The following is a 22,040-nucleotide window of genomic DNA, read 5'->3' on the forward strand; positions in this document are numbered from 1 at the left end:
AGAGCGCAGGCGCCAGGGGCAGTCCCGGATGTGGCGAAATAGTCTTAATTTCCTGTTTCTATTGGTCTCGCTTTGTCCCGCCTCTCGGGTCTGTTTGGGTTTCTTTCCGAACCCTCTTCTCTCCGTGATTGGCCAGTAAACAGTTGCCATGGTAACCGATAACACAGGTTTACCTTCCAGTCCTAAAGACAACGCCTGCCCCAGATTAGCAACTTTGAAAGGAGGCTATGAGGGCGGGGCTTGCATCTTATTACGCACGCGCACTCTCTTCTCACTGATTGGAGAGAGCCATACACTTTTCCCCGGCCCCAGGAATTCCCTTAGCAACGGTCACCGTTGAGACCAGGGAGACGCCGCCAGCGGATTGGCTGCCCCGGGCATCTCTGCATCGCAAATTGGCTGGAGCGTCGATAGAGGGCCAGGCCTTGGCAGTGGCTGCCTGAGAATCGGCTGTCCCAGAACCGAGACAAGACAGATTCTGTGGTGACCCCCAGCACAAAAGAGCGACAAGATGATCCGCCGGAAGTCCAGCCAACTCCAGGGACTAAAAATGCAGTCGGAGCTTGTACAGCACTACGAATTGCGGCGAGAACCCGAAAAAGACCTCAGCTCATTGGATGAATCGGCCACGCGTATGGGAACAGGTGTGCGGACCGAATCCGGGACCGTGGCTTCGGTGGATGTCGATATCGATCCTGCAGCCAACTTGTTCCCGGTGAGGACGGGACAGTGATCCGATCATGGATGTTTAAAGAGGGTTCCCCATCTGGGCGCCACCCGACGTTATGTTTACTAAAGTTTAAGAAGTTTCCCCGGGCTGCTTTGGTGAGGAGGCAGAGGTGTGTGACCCCGCTTGTTAATATGCTCGTGAATAGTACTTAGGGATCGCTGAAGCCCAGCCCGCCAGCATTGCTCCTATCTAGTCCTCAAGATGAGAAGGCAACTTAGCACGTTCTTAGGCCGATAAGAGATTCGCAACTTGCCAAGAACTAGGGGCCAGAAACAACACAGCCCTGCCTTTCCCAATTCGCTTTCTCTCCGCAGCCACCGCTGCACCAGCCCCGGATCTGTATATGGTGAGTATAAAGTTTTGGGGGAAAGTTACCCTTCACACTTGTATTATTACTTTAGGGCTTCCCAACAATCCTGTCAAACAGCACTGCTATCCCCATTTTACAGATGAGGAAACTGAGGCCCAGAGATGCAATTACCTAAGATGACTATAAGCCAGGTCTCCTGCTGTCCCAGTCCAAAGACAGAGTGTGAGAAGAAGGTAGCCAAAGACTGAGAATGTAAATGTATCGTTGCCTCTATGGAGCATTGTACAAATGGGGACAGCGAGGCTCACAGAGGGAAATCTGCCCAGTTAAACAGCACGGGAGAGGCAGAACCCAGAACTCAAGTTTCCTAACTCTAGGTTTTATAAATGAAGAGGATTCTAAAAGTTCATTTAAGCCATTTACAGATGGAAAAAGTGAGGCCCAGAGAGGAAAGTGACCTACTTAAAGTGACACAGCAAGTCAGTGGAAGGGCCAAACCTCTAACTCAGGTCTCTTGGTTCCCAGTCCAATGCACTCACCACCACAGTCGTATCATCAAACTAATGCATGATGGACACCAACACGTTTTTCCCTCTTTTCCTATGACAGGAAGTACCTGGACATCCATTCCATGCACATGCTGGAGAAGACAGCCAGCACTGAGGAGATGAGGGAGTATGGGGGGGGTGGCGGGGAGTAGGGAGGGGAAGAGCTAGCTTTGGGGGACAGCTGAGGGGGAGGTGGGCTGGGAAGGCATGAGGAATGCCTGGCTCCAAAGCCTGTTGTGCACTAGTGTGGAGCAGGGAAGGGAGACTCTAGTTGTCACTGATTCCGTCTCTCTCTCCCAAGGGTGCTGGCTGAGCTGTTGGGACTAGGTTCCCCTGAGAAGAGCCTGCGGGATGCCATCACTCTGGACCTCTTCTCCCATGCACTCATCTTCTGCCGCCAGCAGGGCTTCTCCCTGGAGCAGACCTCAACAGCTTGTGCCCTGCTCCAAGATCTTCACAAGGCCTGTATTGGTAAGAGGAGGGGGCTCCCCGAGGGCCTGAGTCCAGGGCAGAGGAGGAGGAGGCTGGCACAAGTGATCAGGGGAAGTAACAGCAGGATTACCACCTGGAATCTTTGTTCTGTCATCACAGAAGTTATCACCCACAAGTTACTTCACCTTTGAAATCCTCTATCTCCTTATCTGTAATCAGGCTACGACACTAAAGTTATTAAACTGTTCCGAGAAATGTTGTGTAATATGTGTAAATATATGCACAGTGCTCAATAAAACAGCTCTTTATTCCTGAAACCCATTTTCTACAGAATGTTTAATGAGAGCTAAATTATGCTTTCCTGTCACTTCCACTGGAATATACACCTCTTAAGGGCAGGACCTTGTCTGTCTTGTTTAGTGCCTAGAACAGTGCAGAGTGGGTACTCAATATTTGTTGCCTAGATCCTAAAGCTTAAGATCAGCAAGTAGCTGCTGAGTGAGTAAAATGTGATTATCAGGGAGGGGACTCAATGTCACATCTTGCTTTCCCTCCCAGAAACCCCCTTGGGCAACGTGGAGGAATGTTACCGCTACTTCACCAGTGTTCTTTTTTGCCACGGAGTCAGGGTCAGTTTCACTCTCCCCATCCCCCCACCCCCATAAGGTCCAGCCCAGCCTCCCACCCTCTCTCAAACTCATTACCCTTATCTTCCTCTGAAGGCCCCAGTGGGCTCTTCCTGCTCCTGGACCGCCAGGCACTTGGAGAAAAGGTGATGGTTTCGGGAGGTGGTCAGTCCTCTAACTCCCAATCATCTCCACAGCGCCCCCCTTTCAGTATCGACCTCTTTAAGGAGGAACAGCTGCTGGCCCTGGCGGATTATGTGGTGAATACCTACTTCCGCCATTTCAAGCTCTACAAATATGTCTTCACACCCCAGGTACTGGGCTAGGGGCTACAAGAGGCCGCTCCTCGTCTCTCCTCTTTCCCCAGTGCAGTTGATTTCCTCCCTCTTCCCAGGTGCGGCTGGATCTCTCTTTGACTTACATGGGGCTAAAGCCACCCAGCCTCTGGTCAGAGGATGAGACAGGTAAGGGAGAATGCCGGGGCGAGAGCTGGACTGCACTGGGGCTGGGGCTGAAGCCTCCTCCTGCTTCTGGCTTACAGAGAAAGAAAAGGGAGGAGAAGTGGAACAGCAGGCAGTCATCACACAGGAGGTGGAACCAGAAACAGTGGTCCAGCCAGAGCCAGAGCCAAGTGAGGACCTGGAGGGGTTGGGGCTCCCTGTGACTTTGGGCAGGTGTGAAATGAAGGGTTTAGATCACATCAGGACTTCAGCTTTTTCGTTTCAGTCATGGTGTCCTTTCTCCAAATGATTCCTTATGGAGAATGCATGTTCCAAGATGTTCCAAGATGCAACAAAATAAAAGCACAGCTGCTGCGAGTGAGGCAGAAGCTCCAGAAAAGGATTATAAAACCAACGACAGTAACAGCCAGCACACATCTGGCAATACTATGTGCTAGGCAGGCCTTGTTTTAAGCATTTTATATACATATATTGCCTGTGCCAAGTGGCCTGTGGAATCTTAATTCCCCAGTCAGGAATTGAACCTGTGGCCCAGGTGGAAGCATGGAATCCTAATCACTGGACCACCAAGGAATTCCTGCATTTTACACATATTAACCCGTTTACTCCTCTCTCACTCCTAGTCGCTAAGTGTTATCACTGGATTTTACACAGGAGGAAACTGAGGCATAAAAATGTTCAATCACCTGCTTGAGGTCACACAGCTGCTAAAGGAGCAATTGGGAAATGCAGCATACACAAACCCTCTGCCCATCTTTCTCTTCTAGAAGGGCTGGCTGACATTTCCTGAATTGAAGAAACACTGCCAGCTGGGTCACTCCTGGGGTAGTCCCCCTTGAAGGTCGTGCATGCCTGGCTAGGGGGCAGTCCCTCAGCCCCATGGCCTCTCCCCTGACCCGCCCCTTCTTCCCCGCCCCTGCAGGCCAGGTCTCCATCCTCCGAGCCTACATCAAGACCCAGATGAACAAGGAGCTGCGGCAGCTCCAACAACTGGTAGAGGAGCGACTCAAAGCCAGTGAGGAAAGGCTCAGCAGCAAGCTGACCACCCTCGAGCGGCCCCTCCAGCTACCTCCAGGCAAAGGCAAGAACAGGACCAAGTGACTCCCTGCGTTTTCCCCAATAAAGGCCTGGGCCAAAGTGGCCCCACCACGCCCCACCCCACCCCCTCCTGAGCACCTTCTGAGCTTCCCTGCTGAAGCCAGACACCAGACACAGGGGACTGGCTCTCTCTGGCATGTAGCAGGTTTTATTGCATACGTGGTGCAGGCAGCACAGATAAGGCCAGGCGTGGCACCCTGGTGGCTCTCTTCCACCCCAGCTCTGATCTCAAAGCCCTGGCTGGCGGGGACAGGTGTACCACACTGGTCTCTATGATAGTATGATTGGTGGTGGGCCTGGCCAATGGTGGCCTGTGGCCAGAGCCCAGAGGGGCTGGAATGATAAAGAACCTTCTCCTGGAGAGTTCTGCATCCTCCAGGATGACGTGCTAGCCCAGCACTAGCATGGCCTCATCCTCGGCGATAGCAGCCGAGTCCCCCTCCTCTTCAGGGCCCATCATGGGAAAAGGCCCTGGGGGCCGGTGCTGGAAGAGGGCTGCCCGGTTCTGCTGCTCACCCTTCTTCACCCAGTGTCCATAGAGCCGGAAGGCACAGTTGTCGATCAGGCGCCGCACTGGCCGCAGCGCGTAAGGGTCCCTCAACAGCGCACTCTTGGTCAGTGGCCGGATACGGTGGGCACTTAAGGCCACCCGTCCAGCGGCCAGCACGGTCCACACTGCCACCTAGGAAGGGGGTGGTGTGAGCTTCCCTGGCACAGTCACCATAAGAAAAATCCTGGGAAGAGGAGCAGGCCTAGACCCTGACACGCTCAGGCTTACCCGAAACCGCTGGCGGGGGGTGAGGTTCCAGGCTTGGCTGCCTTCACAGCGCTCAAAGAATGGGTGCTGTAGGGCTTGCTCAGCTGTCAGGCGCTCCACAGGATCCACCTGCAGCAGCCTGGAGATCTAGGGGAAACCCCAGAGCGTGAGGGGCAGCTCTTGGGCCTCTCTCCTCGCCCACTCGCAGCCCCAGCTCACCAGGTCTTTCACAGTGTCTGAACGGTCGTCCCACTCGGGTGAACTAAACTGGTACTGGCCCTCCATGATCATACGTAACATCAGGATCTGGCGTCGGTGCCAGAATGGTGGGGAGCCCGCCAGGAGTGTGAACAAGATCACCCCGCAGGCCCAGCTGGGAAAGAGGAGTGGGGAGGTGGGGACCAGGTGATAAGCAAAGGTGTTGAAGAACAGTACACAAAGGAGGAGGGAAGGGCGGGGAATGGGAAACTCACAGATCGACCTCCTTGCCGTAGCCTGGGTGAGTTTCATCCATGGAGCACTTAAGGATCTCTGGTGCTAGATACCCTGGAGTCCCACACAACTCTGGGGAGAGAGGCCTGAAATGGATGGGGTGTCACCAGCCCCCTCAAGGACCCTTCACACCAGACTTCTGCTCAAGCCTCACCACCACCAGGGCCACAGGTGTTTCCATCCTGCACCTGCCAGCCTTCTGCCAAGTCTCAGTGTTAGAGCCTCACTTTGATGAACAAGTACCTACCAAGGCTCCTGGTGGCCTTCCTGGGAAAACGTGGTGTTTAGGTTGACTTCAAAGCACTATCCAACTGTATCATTTGCCTCCTCCACCAACCCTCACCTCACACAACTTATTACCATGTTTTATATACATACACACATAGAAAACGGAAATTAAATCTTTTTTGCATTCCTTTCTGCCCAAATCTAATCCTCCTCCTAGAATCTCTACTGCGGTTAGTGGAACCACCACTCAACTCAGGGGAGTGTGTAGGAATATGGGATTTCTTAAGGCACATTCTGGGTGTGTCCTTTGTTGAAAACCCTTCTCCGGCTTTCCATCATGGCCTCAGGGTCAAGTCTAGATTCCTAAAGCACAAAGCCTTGCATGACTTGATCAAAGCTGGTATTTTACTTTCTTCTACCACTTCTGGCACCAGTTCTTCCACTCTAGCAGGTACACTGTGATCCGTGGCACACTGCCAAGAGGTCTTAAGAGGCCTGAACTGAGAAACTGACTTTCTCTTGGCAAATTCCTTCCTGGATAAACTATTTACTGAACACCTCCTGTGTGCCAAGCACCATACTAGACACAATGGCAAATTCAACGTGCCCTTAGTAAGCTCACCATCTACCAGGAAGCACATAAACAGCGTAAGACGTGTATCATGAAGGGGGGGAGGTCTAAGAGCAAAAAGCAGCGGCTCTACCCTGACCTGAAGCTTTCAAGTAAAAAAACTGAATTATCCAAGCCATGGGAGATGGTGGAGTGGGAAGGGGCAAAAATGATTCAGAATGGAGAAACGTGTGTGGGAGACCAAAGGGAGAAAAATACCTGCACGTGGAAGAGTAAGTCCACAGAGTAAGAGCATGAGCTCTGGAGTCATACTGCCCAAGTTCAAATCACACATGACCTTGGGCACGTCACTTCACCTCATTAAGCTCATTTATAAAAGAGAGACACAGATACGATTTCAGAGTTGTTAAGAGGATCTAGAGAAACAAGCCATATAAAGACTCCATGTGCTGCCTGATTCAGAGCCAGTGCCCAGTGAAGGTGGTGGTTCAGTTGCTCAGTCGAGTCCGACTCTGTGATCCCATGGACTGAAGCACACCAGGCTTCCCTGTCCTTCACAATCTCCCAGAGCTTGCTCAAACTCATGAAGGTTAACCAGTGAAGGTTAGCTGTTAAGAAGCCCAGGGCAGAGCCACTGAAAGAGAGGAAGTGGCCTATTAAAGGCTCTGGGGAGTCCCGCAGTTGAATTTTGTCTAGTTCGCCACTTGCCTTAGACATGGTTGTCACAACAAATGTGTCAATGTGAGGGGACCCTGAGTCCCAAGGGATCAAGTGAGCAGCACTGTCGGGCCACATCAGGCTCCTCATGGCATTTGAGCAGCACACCGTGGCCCTGCCTCTGCCAGACCCCAAAGGTGCAGCTGAGCCCTTCTGTCACTGAGTGTGTGCTAAGTCACTTCAGTTGTGTTCCACTCTTTGCAACCCTATGGACTGCAGCCCACCAGGCTCCTCTGTCCATGGATTCTCCAGGCAAGAATACTGGAGTAGGTTGCCATGCCTTCCTCCAGGGGATCTTCCCAACCCAGGGATCAAACCCATGCCTCCTGCATTGGCAGGTGGGTTCTTCACCACTGGAGTCACCTGGGAAGCCCCACTGTCCCTCTCTCCCCATCTTTTTCTTCCTATGACAAGCCCAGCCTCCCCAGGTCCAGGTCCGAGCCCCTTCCTCTGTGGGTCCCTACATCTGAATCGGTGCTCCTTCCTCCTGGCTCTCCGGCATGGCCCCCTGCCTGCTGTGTGCCATGATCTATTCACTCCATCCTCCCCAGGGCAGGGAACCCACTTCCATTTGCACACTAGGCTTTGCACCCAGTGGGTAGCTGGCAAGCGCTCACTGACTTTCCATGGGACCCAGTTCTCAGACCCAGCCAACCAGTCCCAAGCCTGAGCCTCCATCCCTCCCAAGCCTCTCAGAGCACCAGGTCCCTTCACCTCGAAGCTTCTCGCCTGGTTCCAGGTGGCAGGAGAACCCAAAATCTGAAAGTCGGATCTGCATATCGTCATCTAGGAGAATATTCTCAGGCTTCAGGTCTCGGTGTACGATGTTGTTGTTGTGGAGAAAACTCACTGCTTCCAGCAGAGACCTCATGATGGACCTGGGGGAGGGGCAGTCTCCTCTGCTTCTCCCTGCCCCGCCCCACCCCCTGCTCATCCCACGGGCTGCAGGCTCAGCCATTACCTGGTTTCTTTTTCTGAGAGGGCCACCTTCTCTGTGAGATAGTCAAACAGCTCTCCCTTCCGCATCCTAAGGGACAGGAGGGGTTGGGAGATGGGTGCAGCTCACAGTGGAGGCTGAGAAAATAAGCCAGTGCTCACAACAAATACCATGGAAGAGGCCAGTCAAGGAAGATCCCTCTGTAAGCAAATGAGAGGGCCTCGAGACAAAGCACTCCAAGAGTGAACCAGATGTCAGGGGCAGTTTGGTCCAATGTGCCAGCGGTCATAATCTCTGCACTGTGGGATGTCCCTAGCAGTTCAGCGGTTCAGAAACTGTGCTTCCAGTGCAACGGCTGCAGGTCTGATCCCTGGTCAAGGAACCAAAATCTCACAAGCTGCATAGCGTGGCTACATTACAAAAAAAAAAAAAAAAACTGCATTGTGCCACAAGGGGGCTATTTTAGCAATAAATGATCATTTACAGGAAGTCCCTGTTATCTGACAATATATTAAAAAAAAAAAAGCCTTTTGAAGTGAACCTGTTTAGACCATGGGCCAAAATTTCACAGTTAATAGTAGCAAAAAAGTTGAATAGGACTTTACTTTGAATTTTGCTTACTTTATGTCTCTTTAAAAACTGAGGTTATAATTGCAACTCTGTATCAATTCTTGAAATAAAGAACACATCAGATTCTGCAACACTGTTGCATGGTGGTGAAGCAGACACTTCCTACTTGCCCTCCACTTTTGCAGAGGTCATTTCTGTCTGAAGACTTCGTAAATTTCTCCCAAGTGCCTTTCTTAAACATCTGGTATCCGAACCATTCTCCTTTGAATTTCCTTTGTAACTGGTTTGCATTATAGCACCGTATAATATCTGACCTTCAGATTCAGACCAACCAGAAAAAGAATTGATGGGCAGAGAGATTCCAGTGGTGAGTGTTAAAGATTGAAAGACGGGTGAGGGAAAAGTCTGTTTATACGTGGTCAGTTCATGAATGAACACCTTCCTCTTAAAACAGAGTCTCATGAAGACCCTTTATATTTAGTTGGTCACTAAGACTCTTGAAGAACTTGCCTCAATCAGGGCACCTAGGAAAAAGGGCCCGCACCCTGGGCTGGCAGGTCTGAGCCGGAGCAGAGGAAGGTGTGAGCAGGGTGGTCTTCAGCCCACTGCGCTGTAAGGCTGGGGAAATGTGAGGAGGAGAGGAAGAGGCTTTTTGGTCAGGGAGGGGGATACTCACAGGTCAAACACCAGGAACATGAAGCTAGAAGACTCGTAGGAATCGATGAGAGTGACTGGGGAAAGAGGCAGAGAGGCAGAGAGACAGAGATGGAAAGGAGCAGCTGCACACCAGAGGGCCTCTTCCACCCTGAGGCAGCAGGGGGCCGTTCCTGGGAAGGAAGGAGAACCGGAGGAGGCAGGAGGGGCCCAAAGGCTGGCCACACTTTGATGAGGTGCAGCAGAGCCAGGAGCAAGGGAGCAGAGTGTGGAGGCAGTGCTGGGGCAGGTGGGCGGTGGGCTGGGCTAACAGGAGTGGGGAAAGCAGCCTCACTGATGTGGGGGTGGCCGGCGACCTGGCGAAGGATATGCGTCTCCCGCCGCGTGGCCTCTCGCACCTCCTCCAGCTGCTCAGGACTCAACCGCTCTGCTGTCACCTCCATGATCTTCACCGCAAACTCCTGGCCAGTAGCCCGATGAACACAGCGGCGGACCACAGAGCTCACTCCTCTGCCAGAGTTGGACAATGCACGAGTCAGGGCCTCCTGCCCTCTCGTTTCCATGCAGAGTGGAGCCTCGGCAGCCTCACATCCTCTGCACCAGACTCCGGAGACCCAGCTAGACAAGGTGACTTCCTGAGGCGCTCACCTTGGCCTACTGGAGCTTCACAGCAGCCTCAGTCAGAGACCTGGGCACAAGGAGCAACATCGAGCTCACAGGGCAGGGAGGCAGGGGTCTAGGCTCTGCCACTCCCTCTGGAGGTGAGCCCAGACACTGAGCCCCTAAACCTGCCCCATGCCCCTGAACCCCACAAGGAGAAGGCAGGAAGAAGTGGCCTAAGGCCCCCTCCAGATTTTACCCACTTCCATGGTTACCCCATCTAAATCCCAAACTTCCCCTACAATACCTCAGGTGAAATAAACATTGGGCCATTGACTGGAAGACCAAAGTTGAGAAGAAGATCTTGGGTTTAGGCCCCAAATTGCCACTAATTAACCTCTAAGTGACTCCCTGACATAAGGTCTCTGGGCTCCCACTTCATCAGCTCTGAAATGTAGCCAACAGCATCCTTAAGGGATGCTGAAAGGCATTAATGAAGCACAGACAGGAAAGCCCATTTGGCTTTGTAAAGACAAAGCCCTAGGAGACTTTCTTGGTGGTCCAGTGGTTAAGAATCCACCTGCTACAGCTGGGGACACAGGTTCGATCTCTGCTCTGAGAAGATCCCTCATGCCAAGGGGCAACTAAGCCCAGGTGCCACAACCACTGAGCTCATGCTCCAGAGGCTGTGCTCTGCCACAAGAGAAAGTCTGGGTGCAGCAATGAAGAGCCAGAGCAGTCAAAAAAAAATAGACAAAGTCCTAGGGAATTCAATGGTGGTCCAGTGGTTAGGACTCCACACATCACTGCAGGGGACTCAGGTTCCATCCCTGGTCAGGGTACTAAGATCCCGGAAACCGGATAGCACAAACAAAAGAAAAGAGAAGAGACGAAGTCCTAGACAGGGATTTCCTGGCTTGGGATCTGTTACCAACTCCGTATGACCCTACAAGTACTTCAGGCTAAGGTGCAAATCTCTCCAGAATCTGTCCTCATACCACATTTCACATTCTGGTTCCCTGGCTGCCCTTCACATAATCTCATTTCTGTGTTCCCGGGGCCTCCTTGCATTTATGGAACTCTTTTGCTTGAAATGCCTCTCACCTACCTCTCTGCTTCAATCAATGGATACAAACTATTGGTCCTCCAGCTTAACACAGATACATTACACTGTGGCAAGGGCACTGTTCTCTACAAATCTGAATTCACATCTCTTAGGTGGCTGAGAACCCTCCAGCTGCCACAAGACTCAACCACTTTCTACTCTTTTACTCTTGGCCACTTCACAGTTTTAATTTCCTGCCCAAACAGTAAGGGCATTGGAGTTTCAGGTCCTTGGTCTAGTTATTATTCATCTTTCAATGAACCTCTGAGAATTTGTGAAAAGCTGCAGACCTCTGCCACACATACCCAACATTTTTATAATTTCAGGGGATGAGTCAAAGATCCTCTGAAGCCATTCCTTAAAGAATCTCTGCTTTAAGACTCAAAGTAAATGCAATGTCAACCAATTCTTCATTTATTCTCCAGGAAGAAGGGAGCACTCCCTTCTCTGGTATCCTACAGTATTTTACCTGTAGGAGCATTCCCTTTTAATTAAGCCTTCCTATTATATGTCATGACCACCAACTTGGAAAACCTGAGTCTTTGGACTCAAACTCCAAACTTTTCCTACTGATACAGCCTAGTATCTTGTTCTCTGAAAGTGTTAGTCACTGAGTTATGTTCAACTCCTTGGAACCCCACGGACTGCAGCCCTCTAGGCTCCTGTCCATGGAATTCTCCAGGCAAGAATCCTGGTGTGGGCAGCTACTTCCTTCTCCTGAGGGTCTTCCTGACTCAGGGATTGAAGCTGGGTCTCCTGCATTACAGGCAGATTCCTTACCATCTGAACCACCAGGGAAGCCCTGCCCACGCCTTAAATGTAAAGACTTCCCCAAGATCCCTTGGCCCTCCTGTTCTCAGGCTACGTACACTCTCAGTAATCTTATCCACTTCCATGACTTCAACATTCATACCCAGATGCTACCCTCCCCTCCTTTTCTTTAGCTACGTCACACAGCTTGTGGGATCTCAGTTCCTCAACCAGGGATTGAACCTGGGCCATGGCAGTGAAAGTCCAGAATCATAAACTAGACCACCATGACTCCCATCAGGCCAACATATCTTACTGAATGAATTGCTTCCCAAGGTCCTAGAGACATCCCTCTGTCATCATGACCTTGTGAGTATAGTCTTAACGACTGAACTGCCAGGTGGGTAGTCCTTCTTCCAACTTTTCCCACTCTTTACACACTCTGGCCACTATAATCTTCTATCTATTGCTTTAATTGGCTCTTTGCTGTGCTGAGCCTTTGCACTACCCTTCCCTCTGCCTGGAATATATCCTGCCTCAGTGTATCATCTGTTCATTCTCATTCTTCAAGTCTCAGCTCCATTAATTACTCTTGTTCCATCACCTTATTTATTATTTTCTCCCTAGCACTTACACTGAACTTTAACTTGTTTTATTGTCTCTCTCCACCACTCGAATATAAACTCCAGGAGAACAGAAATTTTATAAGATGTAGGATGTGGGTCTCACATCTCCAGGGCACCCAGCACATTGTACATGCTTTGGAAACCTTGATGAATAAACGTATTAGCCACTGCCTTTACAGGTGAAGCTTTCCTTCTATGTGATGCCTGCTGAACTCCTAGTCATCCTTCAAGACCCAAATATCACTCCTGGGAAGCTGTGGTTTTCTAAGACCCAACAGTACTTTTTACACAGCCTAATGCTACTTGAATGTTCCTGTGTCTCTTTCCATCACTTTACTTGGAGTACCTCCAGGGCATATATGGTCCATGGGGTCACAAAAAGTCAGACAGGACTAAGAGACTTTCAGTTTCACTTTCCAGGGCATAAACATCTCTTCTAACCTCCCCATGTTTACCTTTGTGTCTGGCAAACAGTAGGTGCTTGAATTATGTTTGTTGAACACATACATGAATGAACTGGTGAAAAAATAGGGGCTGACTCAGAAGAAGAGTCTAGTCACCAAATGCTTCTCCACTCACTACTGAACTTTCCCATTTAGAACTTTCAAGGGAAATGTGTTGGAGCAGGAAATGGCAACCCACTCCAGTATTCCTGCCTGGAGAATCCCATGGACAGAGGAGCCTGGCAGGCTATATTCCATGAAGTCGCAAGAGTCGGACACGACTTAGTGACTAAAGTAAGCAAGCAAGCATGGGAAATGTGTATCCTGGCTAGGACCTGATCTTTCTGGACCTCTGTTTCCCTAGACGTGGCCTTACCTGCCAATGACGTCTTTAGGATCGTACTTCTGATAAAATTCTTTGGCCGCAGCCCAGTCGGGCAGCTCATCCTCTGGCCCCACGTCCAATGTCATTCTGAAAGAGGTGGGGGCCTGTGAGGAGGAAACAGAGGGCAGTGAGGGCAAGGAAGCCCACAGGCTCTGAAAGGACGCACATCGCGGCTCGCGGAGGCGCAGCCCTTGTGGCTGGGGAGCCAGGATCCTGGGGGATGGGGACGGGGTGGGGGAAGGTTCGGGATAGAGGAGACCCCAAGAAAGGGCCTTAGGGATTGGGATGGGATGGCAAGGCAGGGAGGGGACGGGGGAGGGGGAGGGAAAAGGTACGGAGGAAGAGGGGAAGGGGCACCCGGACGGGAGGCTGTTGCTGCGCAGGCGCACTTGGGCGGGAGCTGGGAGGGGGCGCAGGGTCTCGCGCGGGCTCACCAGCGGGGGCGGAGAGAGAAGCCAGAGTCGATCAGAGGCCGCCCTGTCGCGGGGTTCGCCCCTAGCCTCCTACCTTACCCACAGGCTGTGCCGGCGAATACCTCAGGCCCCGCCCCCAGTCTGTCCGCCAATGGATAGAGCCACCCAAAGACTGAGGTTCAAAAATCCTTCGGATTGGAAACTGGTAGTCCAATAGGAAGCCGAGAGTCCCGAGGCTGGCCCCGGAGGTCGAGCTCTGAGTTACCTAAGGCTGCGACGCTAGGGCGGGGCTTCAGATACGGCCAATCAGGGCACTGTATCTGCCAGGACCAGCTTGTTCAGCAACGGGCCTAGTGGCCAGAAAACAGACCCGGAAGTTAGGTTTACCGGTAAGTGTCACCTCCTGGTACCTGGTACGTTGGCCTTTTTGGCCTTCCGATTCCCACCCGGACTTGGGCATGGTCTCCTCAGTCGCTCAAAATCACTGTCTGAACTTGGGTGTTAAAAATATTAGCAGCCTTGTCCAAAGCGCCTGCTTTAAGCATGCAGCCTGGTGCTGAACTTGGCTGCTTGTATGAGCCACGGCCTTTCAGCCAGAAGAGGCTTTCTCATCCTGTGGATGCTCTGACTCGGATACCTCCAAATCCCTTGTTCAGGGTCTCAGTCGTGTCCGACTCTGCGATCCCATGGACTGCAGCACACCAGGCTTCCCTATCCTTCACTCATTTCTTCAGTCGGTGATTCCAAAACCCTAGTGCTATCTGGAAGACCATTTTTTCCGGTTTCCCACCAACCCCGCCCCAAAGTCTTGAGGAATATCACCCTTTAAAATATATTTTTTATTTGACTCCGCTAGATCCTAGTTGTGGCACGTCCGATCCTTGGTCTTTGCAGCATGTGAGATCTTTGTTCTGGGGCATGTGGGATCTAATTACCTGACCAGGGAATGAATTTGAGCCCCCTGCATTGGGAGTATGAAGCCTTAGCCACTGGTCCACCAAGGAAGTCCCTTGCTCTCTGTTCTAAGCTTACCAGGTGATCACTTTGCCAGGAGCGACTTGCTCCACAAGTTTTCTTAGTGCAGCTCAACCCTGGCATTCACTTAGTCATTCAATAAATATTTGTTGAGCATCTAAGAGTTAGACAACAGCAACAGAAAAAAATTAGGTCCCTACTCTCATGGAGGTTATATTCCAGATAGAGGCAGAGAATTAACTCATTTAATTTTTTAACACCTATCTTATTAACAGAAATATAACTTTCGGATTGCAACCAAATGAAGAGAAAAGCGAATCCAAGTAACTTTTTAATGGAGTACTTTGACCTTATAGCATTTAAAGACAGATAACTCAAAGAAATCTTGTATTTAACTTGGTAGATTTGCTTGGTAGTATATAATGGGACGATTATTTTGAAACTGAGCAAGAGAATAAACACATTGATGTAGTTGGCAGTCTAGGTTCTTACTGTGGGAATATTTGGAATGGGGAGAGAAACTTATGACTGAAATTGGAGGTTAGATTTTAAGAATGATTTAAGTTAGATAACATTAGCTATTTTCTAGCTCTAATCTGTGAAAGGGTCAAGGACCAATAGAGCCTGTCCAGTAGTGAGCACAGCTAGTGTCTAAATACTGATTTCAAGGCTAAAGCAGAGAACATACAAGATGAGCTTGGAACAATTTGTGCCAGAAACTAAGTGAAGAAAGATGGGAACTTAAACACAAGAACCAGGTTGAAATCAGGGACGAAAAGGATAATGACACTGAGAGAGCTATAAGGGAGCCTTCTCACGTGCTAGAAATGTTCTATTCACCTGATTACACAGGCATGTTCATTCACCTAGTGCTTGCTTCAGCAGCACATATACTAAAATTGGAACGATACAGAGAACATTAGCATGGCCCCTGTGCAAGGATGACATGCAAATTCGTGAAGCGTTCCATATTTTTAACAACAAAATTCAGTAAAGCAATTATCCTTCAATAAAAAAATTAGAAAGAAAAAAATACATTCACCTATTGGCACAATAAGATCTGTGTACTGTAAGTAAATCATGCCATTATACCTCAACAAAACTATTTTAAAAGTTTAATGGTAGTAATGGGTATAATAAATTGAATTTAAAAACAAATCTGAGGCCATACTAACACTAAAAATGACGGGACTATGAAGAAGGCTGAGCACCGAAGAACTGATGCTTTTGAACTGTGGTGTTGGAGAAGACTCTTGAGAGTCCCTTGGACTGCAAAGAGATCCAACCAGTCCATTCTGAAGGAGATCAACCCTGGGATTTCTTTGGAAGGAATGATGCTAAAGCTGAAACTCCAATACTTTGGCCACCTCATGAGAAGAGTTGACTCATTGGAAAAGACTCTGATGCTGGGAGGGATTGGGGGCAGGAGGAGAAGGGGACGACCGAGGATGAGATGGCTGGATGGCATCATGGACTCAATGGACGTGTCTGAGTGAACTCCGGGAGATGGTGATGGACAGGGAGGCCTGGTGTGCTGCGATTCATGGGGTCGCAAAGAGTCGGACACGACTGAGGGACTGAACTGAACTGAATAAAATGCCAACTAATAAGTGTAGAAAGAATGATAAAGTTAAACACCAACATTTTGTAAGCTTTGTAATAAATGACTTGGGCAAAACAGGCATTAAAGTTACTGGGAAAAATTTGGTGAGGTATTTAAACAGATAACTTTAATTACAAAGAAAAGAATTATCTTTACCTTGCAGAAATCTGACACTACCTTAGAACCAAGTTGTTAAGTGTCACATCTGCCATAAAAGAGCCAACTGACACATGCCTCTTGATGTATTCAGGGCTTACAACTTATGCAATATTTCAGCCAAAAATGTGTAAGCCTGAATTCAATCACAAGAACCCAAATTAAGAGCCATTCTACACACTGGCCTCACCTCAAAAATGTTATGAAAAATGAAAGAAAAGGATGAGAACCTACTAAAAATTGAATGCTGAAGAGCTGACAAACTAAATGCAATCCATGTTCCCACACTGGACTCTAAAGTAGAAACTGCTATAAAGTATGTTACTGGGACATCTGGCAAGTTTGAATATAGACTATTAGAAGATAATATTGTACTGATGTTAAACTTCTCTGAATTAAATATAACTGTACTATAGTTGTGTGAGAAAGTATGATACAGATCACAAGGTATTTCCCTCAGTAGTTCAGCAATAACGAGTATTTAGAAAGAGGCTTCCCAGGTGGCACATGGGTAAAGAATCTGCCTGCAGTGCTGGAGATGCACATTCAATCTCTGGGTTGGGAAGATCCCTTGGAGGAGGAAATGGCAACCCACTCCAGTATTCTTGCCTGGGGAATCCCCTTGGACAGAGGCGCCTGTGTCCATCGGGGCATAAGAGTTGGACATGACTTAGTGACTGAACAAGAAATTTAGAAAGATACAAAGCAAATGTGGTTGAGTTGTTAAAAATTATAAATCTGGGTTAAGGCTACACAAGAGTTCATTGTACTATTCTTTTATTGTTCTATAGACTTGAAATTTTTTCAAAATAAAGAGTTAAAAAGTAGCAAGATCTCATGTAATCAGTTTGGGGGAATGGGATATTCTAGTAAACTGAAGCTCTTCAGCTGATTAATCAAATACTAGATTTAAATTTTTGTGTGTGAAAAATCTCCTTAAAATGAGTTCTCCTGATGCCCAGGCAGTGCCTCACATGAATTAATTCAGAAATTCAGGACTGGGGCTGGTGTGTGTGTGTGTGGGGGGGACATGGGGGAAGGGAGCAGGTGGTAAAGCTCAGGAATAAGTTACTTTTGAAGGCTGCCCAGATTACATTTTGAAGGCAAGGTTCAGAACCACTGCTTGTCTATATAGCTTCTACCCATTGTTACAGTCCTAATCTCTGGACAATGGAGTTCCTTTTCTTTCCTGAAACACTTTGGAACACTGAGAAACACAATCATGTGCCCCTCTTTCCCCTTTAATCTTCAGTGTACAACATCAATAATTCCTGTAGGTGTTCTGCTGGTCTCTATTGGTGAAATAAATTCCATTCCCAGGGTATATGTACTTCAAAAGACATGTATAAAATTGTCTATAGCAGCATGATTCATAATATCCTAAAATGGGAAATGTTCTGAAAGTTCACTTACAGAAAATGTGTTAATTGTAATATAGTCATATAATGGAATGTGTTAGTTGCTCAGTCATGTCTGACTCTATGCGACCCCATAGACTGTAACCTACCAGGCTCCTCTCTGTCCATGGAATCCTCCAGAACACTGGAGTGGGTTGCCATTCCCTCTTCCAGGGGATCTCCTTGACCCAGGGACTGAACCTGGGTCTCCTGCATTGCAGATGGACTCTTTACCACTGAGCTACCAGGGAGTCATATAATGGAATACTACAGAGTAATAAACACTACAGTTACACCAAATATGGATGAATCTCACAAGCAGTGTTAAGTAAAAGAAGACATAAAAAGAATACATTTAATTTCATTTTTATCCTATTCAAATGCAGGCAAAAGCAAATGACATTGTTAGAAGTCAGAATACCTGTGGATAACAAATACAAAGTTACCTGTGGAAAGAAAGGAAGGCAGAGTGATGGGGAGGGGTAGAAAGGAGATTTTGGAGTTTAATTTCTTGACTGAATAGTGGTTTTTTCAGATGTTTTGTGTTAATTTACGAAGTTGTATATTTGTTTTGGATCTTTTATGTACCTCACAATTTTAAAAATGTTTAAAATATTATCATGAGACCCAAGATAAAGGGTATGAAAATTCATTATAATCATACAGGTCTCCACATACTGGGTGGTGGTTGCTGTTATCCAATCCTTTCACGCCTCTCTCAGCTCTGGAACTAAACTGTCTACGTTGAATTCCAATTATGCCACTTACTAGCTGTGCGACCTTGGAAAATCCATGCCTGTTTCAACTACAAAGTAAGAACAAGAGTACCTACCATTGAGTGATTTTGAGGTGTGAAGAAATATAAAATGCTTAGAACACAGCCTGGAATATAGTTAGCACTTGATAAACAGCAGCTGCTGCTACAACTCTTGCTTTCTGGCCTCACAGTCTGTTGACAGGTAAGAGAGAAGTGTGGGGCTTTCCAAGAAGGGAGACTTCTAGAAGAAGGAAAAAGTTGGGGGAGGTGGGAGGATCCTTTCCTCCTCTTGAAACTCCTAGGTAAGGGGAGATGCAGGCTTCCACCATGATCACATGTTCAGTCTGGCTCTCACCAAGGGCCCAGGGAAAAGCAGGGGAACAACAATTAGACAGGAACATTTCACCACTAAAAAGATTTTTATTACAAAACAAATACTAATAAAATCAGGCCTGGTCTTCAACCTCCCCTCCTAGAGGCCCCTAGGATGGAGTAGACTGGGGGGAATAGGGGTTGGTGGGCACTGAAAGAACAGAGCAGGCTGACCTCCCCTCATCAGTCTCAGCTGCTGCCTTTTAGAAAAGGCTAAAGAGCTCTTCCAAAGCCCTTTTGAGAGAGGCACCATCCTTCCAGCCAGGAAGTAACCACTGTTGGCACCAGACCCTCACAATACTGCATTGGAGGATCCAGGATGTCTCGGCTGACTCTCAGCAAAGGCCACCCAGGGTCACTCAGCCTGTGCGATGGCGTAGGAGACCAGCCATAGGAGCAGGGGGCCCAGAACGAGGACAGTGAGCCAGACGGCAAAGCTGGCCAGGATGAACCTCCGGGCCCGGGCCCCCCAGTGCACTGCCTCCTCCAACCGGCCTGCCTTATGCCGCTCTTCCGCCTGTGGGGGCAGGTTTTTGGTTAGGTTCTCCCCCTGCTTCTCCCCGCAGAATGCCCACTGCCCCATTCCAATCCTACCTCCTCATTATGGCTCAGAATCTCACACCCATGCACTCAACCTTCCTTTCCAGTTTCTCTCCCTCATGTCTCAGCTGCAAAGTAAGGTACCCAACTTTACTCTGCCTCCTTTTCAGGATGGCTGTTGTTAGCTCAGATCACATATGGGGAAGTACTTTTTAATCATTTTATTCCTCATCCTTTTCTACTCATCTCAGTTTCATTCAGAATTTGGAATTCTTGGCAAGAAACAGTGAGCAATCTTATGAGTATTTCACTCATGTCCAAACAAACACTCCATTCTCACTAGCCCAAAGGCTAATCTCATCTTTTCATTAAGGATTCTTTTTATGATTTTGCCCTAATGAAACCCACAAATTATTCTGATAAGAAAACAATTTCTGATAAAAATACAAGTGGGATGGAGGAAATGCCAGTATGACATTTAAGTTAGCCTGTGTGGCCTTTCAAAAAGTACATGTGCGGTTTCTGTCAGATGTTTTTGAATGGCGAGGCTCATTCTAAAACTTCACAGCTTCTTCTGAATACCTACAGATTGTTCCAATTACTGCTCAGCGGCCCTGAGTCTTGCCCCTTCCAATTCATTCTCTTATAGGCCTTGAGAGTGGATCTTACTGCAACACAAATCTGATCATATCATTTTCTTTTGCAAGAATCCTTGAGAGGCTCCCTGCTGCTGCTGCTGCTGCTGCTGCTGCTAAGTCACTTCAGTCGTGTCCGACTCTGTACGACCCCATAGACGGCAGCCCACCAGGCTCCCCCATCCCTGGGATTCTCCAGGCAAGAACACTGGAGTGGGTTGCCATTTCTCCCTAGTACTTCACAGATAAAACTAAAACTGCCAAACACAGCACTGGAGGCTCCTGGGAATCCGGGTCCTCTGGCTTCGTCTCTTACTATTTCTTACTGGTTCAGTCATACTGAACTAACCATCCAGGTTGCCTTTGTATAGGATGTCCTTTTATCCTTATTCACTCATCCTTTAACATTACTTTCTTTTCACACCTGTAGGATGCCTTTCTGTCACCTATTCTCTCTTATACACGTACATGCAATCACATACATATATCCTCCTGGTGCCCAGAATACCCTGTGCTTCCTCTATCATAATACAGATGAGCTGCATGCTATTAATGATTACCCATTTTCACAGCCATCTCTTTCGCTAGACTGTGGGCCCTTTGATGGCAGGAACCATGTCTTATTCTTATTTCTGGCACCAGGCCCACAGCCAAGCTCTGGCAGGTACTTATTTACTCATCATTGTAGACAGATCAGGTATACAGAACCACTGCCTTTCTACATCCACACCCCTGCTCCCACAGGAATTGCATTCCTCACCTTGATGGCAAACACAAGGGCCACTATTCCCAGGCAAGAGCAGCCACATATAATGCTAGTAGCTGCTAAGCAGCGGAGGCGGAGCCAGCAGCAGCGAATGGGGGATGGAGAACAAGCAGCTTCCGTGTTGCACACCAGGCTCTCTGCTGCATTCTCCTCGTCCTCCATCACCTGTGGGCGATACAGTCAAGATCCTTGTAAGCCCAACAACTGAACTCTTGGCCTGCCTTGCTCAGACTCTTCCCCTCTCCCTGATCATGTTGTAGCCTAGCCAAACTCTCAGGAATGCTGCCTTACTGGGGAATTCCCCTAGTGACCAAGAGAGGAAATGTGTGTCTGGAATCTTTTCCTCAGCCTAAGGTTCCCAGCCTTCAAAGGCAAAGTGGTGTCAACATAGCATTATCTGTATTACTTACTGTTTTGACAAGTGGGGAAAAGCAAAATGACAGGTACACACTGAGAGGCAGCAGAGAAACACAGTATCTCAAAAGACTGCTAGGTATCTAAGTCTACCCCAGTCAGTGATTTTAAACTGTATTTCAAAGGGCCCTGAAGTTCCTTAGAGGCTGCCCTCAAATATTTAGGAGGAATCAGAGAATGGCACCCTAAACCCTGTACTCCACCTCAAGGAAATCAGTCATTTCACATGAAAATATTATCCTGACGTTGGGGGAAAGGAGAGGAAAAACATCATTTAAGCTGTCTTTATAGCTAAGGAAACTCAACACCAGAAAGACCTCACCTCCCCAAATCAGAGCCTCCCTTGCTATGCAGACTCCCTTCCACCTCCTCTCCCCATTTTAACCCAGGTTACACAACACAGTTAAACACTGAGTCCAAATGACCTCATAACCCACACAGAAACCTGCATAACGATGCCCTACTTAATAATTTCTCATCTCCCTATTTCCCCAGCTCCCAGAGCTCTGGCATCAAACCCCCTTTCTACCTTCACCCCCAACTATTCCCCACACCCTAGACAGAATGAAACCATTTGGAGTTCTCTGAACACAAGTAACAAAGGATAGGAAGGATGAATGAGAGGGAAGACAAGCAAAGAGCCAAGAATGCCATGTACCACAAAGCTGCAGAATGGATGTGAGGGAAGAACTCAGACTCAGTATACACAGATAGTCATCAAAAAACACAGAGAGAGGGTCCAGTGAATTGAGATCAGAGAAAATGTAACAATGAACTGGGTCTCTTACCTGGCTATAGACCTTGAGGAACTGTTTGAGTTTCGGCCTCTGCTTCAGGTTTGGTTTGGCTTGGGTGGAGATGGAGCTGACTCAGGGCTCCAAGCCAAGCCCAGGGGTGGGGCTGGGTGGCCAGCCACCATCTGAAGATCCCCAGAAGCTGGAAGGGGGTGTGGCTGATTCAAACCAGTCTGGC

General features: G+C 48.6%; 3 protein-coding genes and 1 non-coding gene across 4 annotated transcripts; 2 read left to right on the forward strand and 2 right to left on the reverse strand.

Annotated features, from left to right (window-relative positions):
- Window positions 1-511: 511 nt before the first annotated feature.
- On the forward strand, window positions 512-4,208 carry CFAP119 (cilia and flagella associated protein 119). Its single transcript, XM_052636133.1, has 9 exons — window positions 512-715; window positions 1,045-1,076; window positions 1,650-1,715; window positions 1,890-2,059; window positions 2,579-2,649; window positions 2,844-2,960; window positions 3,041-3,110; window positions 3,188-3,277; window positions 4,030-4,208. The coding sequence occupies exons 1-9, from the start codon at window positions 512-514 to the stop codon at window positions 4,206-4,208; spliced, it is 999 nt and encodes a 332-aa protein (XP_052492093.1).
- Window positions 4,209-4,341: 133 nt separating this feature from the next.
- On the reverse strand, window positions 4,342-13,610 carry PHKG2 (phosphorylase kinase catalytic subunit gamma 2). The gene is made up of 10 exons (XM_052661951.1): window positions 13,475-13,610; window positions 13,032-13,144; window positions 9,466-9,641; window positions 9,154-9,208; window positions 7,932-7,997; window positions 7,685-7,848; window positions 5,436-5,526; window positions 5,182-5,335; window positions 4,984-5,109; window positions 4,342-4,887 (listed from the first exon to the last, which is right to left on the reverse strand). Exons 2-10 carry the CDS (start codon window positions 13,124-13,126, stop codon window positions 4,594-4,596), a joined length of 1,221 nt encoding a protein of 406 aa, XP_052517911.1. The 5' UTR covers window positions 13,127-13,144; window positions 13,475-13,610; the 3' UTR covers window positions 4,342-4,593.
- A 1,687-nt stretch (window positions 13,611-15,297) lies between these two features.
- Window positions 15,298-15,404, forward strand: LOC128044118 (U6 spliceosomal RNA). The gene has a single exon (XR_008199086.1). It is a non-coding gene; the product is annotated as a U6 spliceosomal RNA (small nuclear RNA).
- Window positions 15,405-18,797: 3,393 nt separating this feature from the next.
- TMEM265 (transmembrane protein 265) lies at window positions 18,798-21,924 on the reverse strand. Its single transcript, XM_052636307.1, has 3 exons — window positions 21,857-21,924; window positions 20,649-20,819; window positions 18,798-19,230 (listed from the first exon to the last, which is right to left on the reverse strand). The coding sequence occupies exons 2-3, from the start codon at window positions 20,814-20,816 to the stop codon at window positions 19,069-19,071; spliced, it is 330 nt and encodes a 109-aa protein (XP_052492267.1). The 5' UTR covers window positions 20,817-20,819; window positions 21,857-21,924; the 3' UTR covers window positions 18,798-19,068.
- Between the last annotated feature and the right edge of the window lie 116 nt (window positions 21,925-22,040).

The sequence above is a fragment of the Budorcas taxicolor genome, chromosome 2, assembly GCF_023091745.1.
Source record: "Budorcas taxicolor isolate Tak-1 chromosome 2, Takin1.1, whole genome shotgun sequence".
Taxonomy (NCBI): Eukaryota; Metazoa; Chordata; class Mammalia; order Artiodactyla; family Bovidae; genus Budorcas; species Budorcas taxicolor.

Coding starts and splice junctions, on each gene's coding strand:
- CFAP119 (XM_052636133.1), top strand. CDS start 512: ATGATCCGCCGGAAGTCCAGCCAACTCCAGGGACTAAAAATGCAGTCG. Junction 716..1,044: donor CTGCAGCCAACTTGTTCCCG/GTGAGGACGGGA, acceptor TTCTCTCCGCAG/CCACCGCTGCACCAGCCCCG. Junction 2,961..3,040: donor AATATGTCTTCACACCCCAG/GTACTGGGCTAG, acceptor CCCTCTTCCCAG/GTGCGGCTGGATCTCTCTTT.
- TMEM265 (XM_052636307.1), bottom strand. CDS start 20,816: ATGGAGGACGAGGAGAATGCAGCAGAGAGCCTGGTGTGCAACACGGAA. Junction 19,231..20,648: donor CCCTTGTGTTTGCCATCAAG/GTGAGGAATGCA, acceptor CTGCCCCCACAG/GCGGAAGAGCGGCATAAGGC.
- PHKG2 (XM_052661951.1), bottom strand. CDS start 13,126: ATGACATTGGACGTGGGGCCAGAGGATGAGCTGCCCGACTGGGCTGCG. Junction 9,642..13,031: donor CCTAAAGACGTCATTGGCAG/GTAAGGCCACGT, acceptor CAACTCTGGCAG/AGGAGTGAGCTCTGTGGTCC. Junction 4,888..4,983: donor CCCCCCGCCAGCGGTTTCGG/GTAAGCCTGAGC, acceptor CCCCCTTCCTAG/GTGGCAGTGTGGACCGTGCT.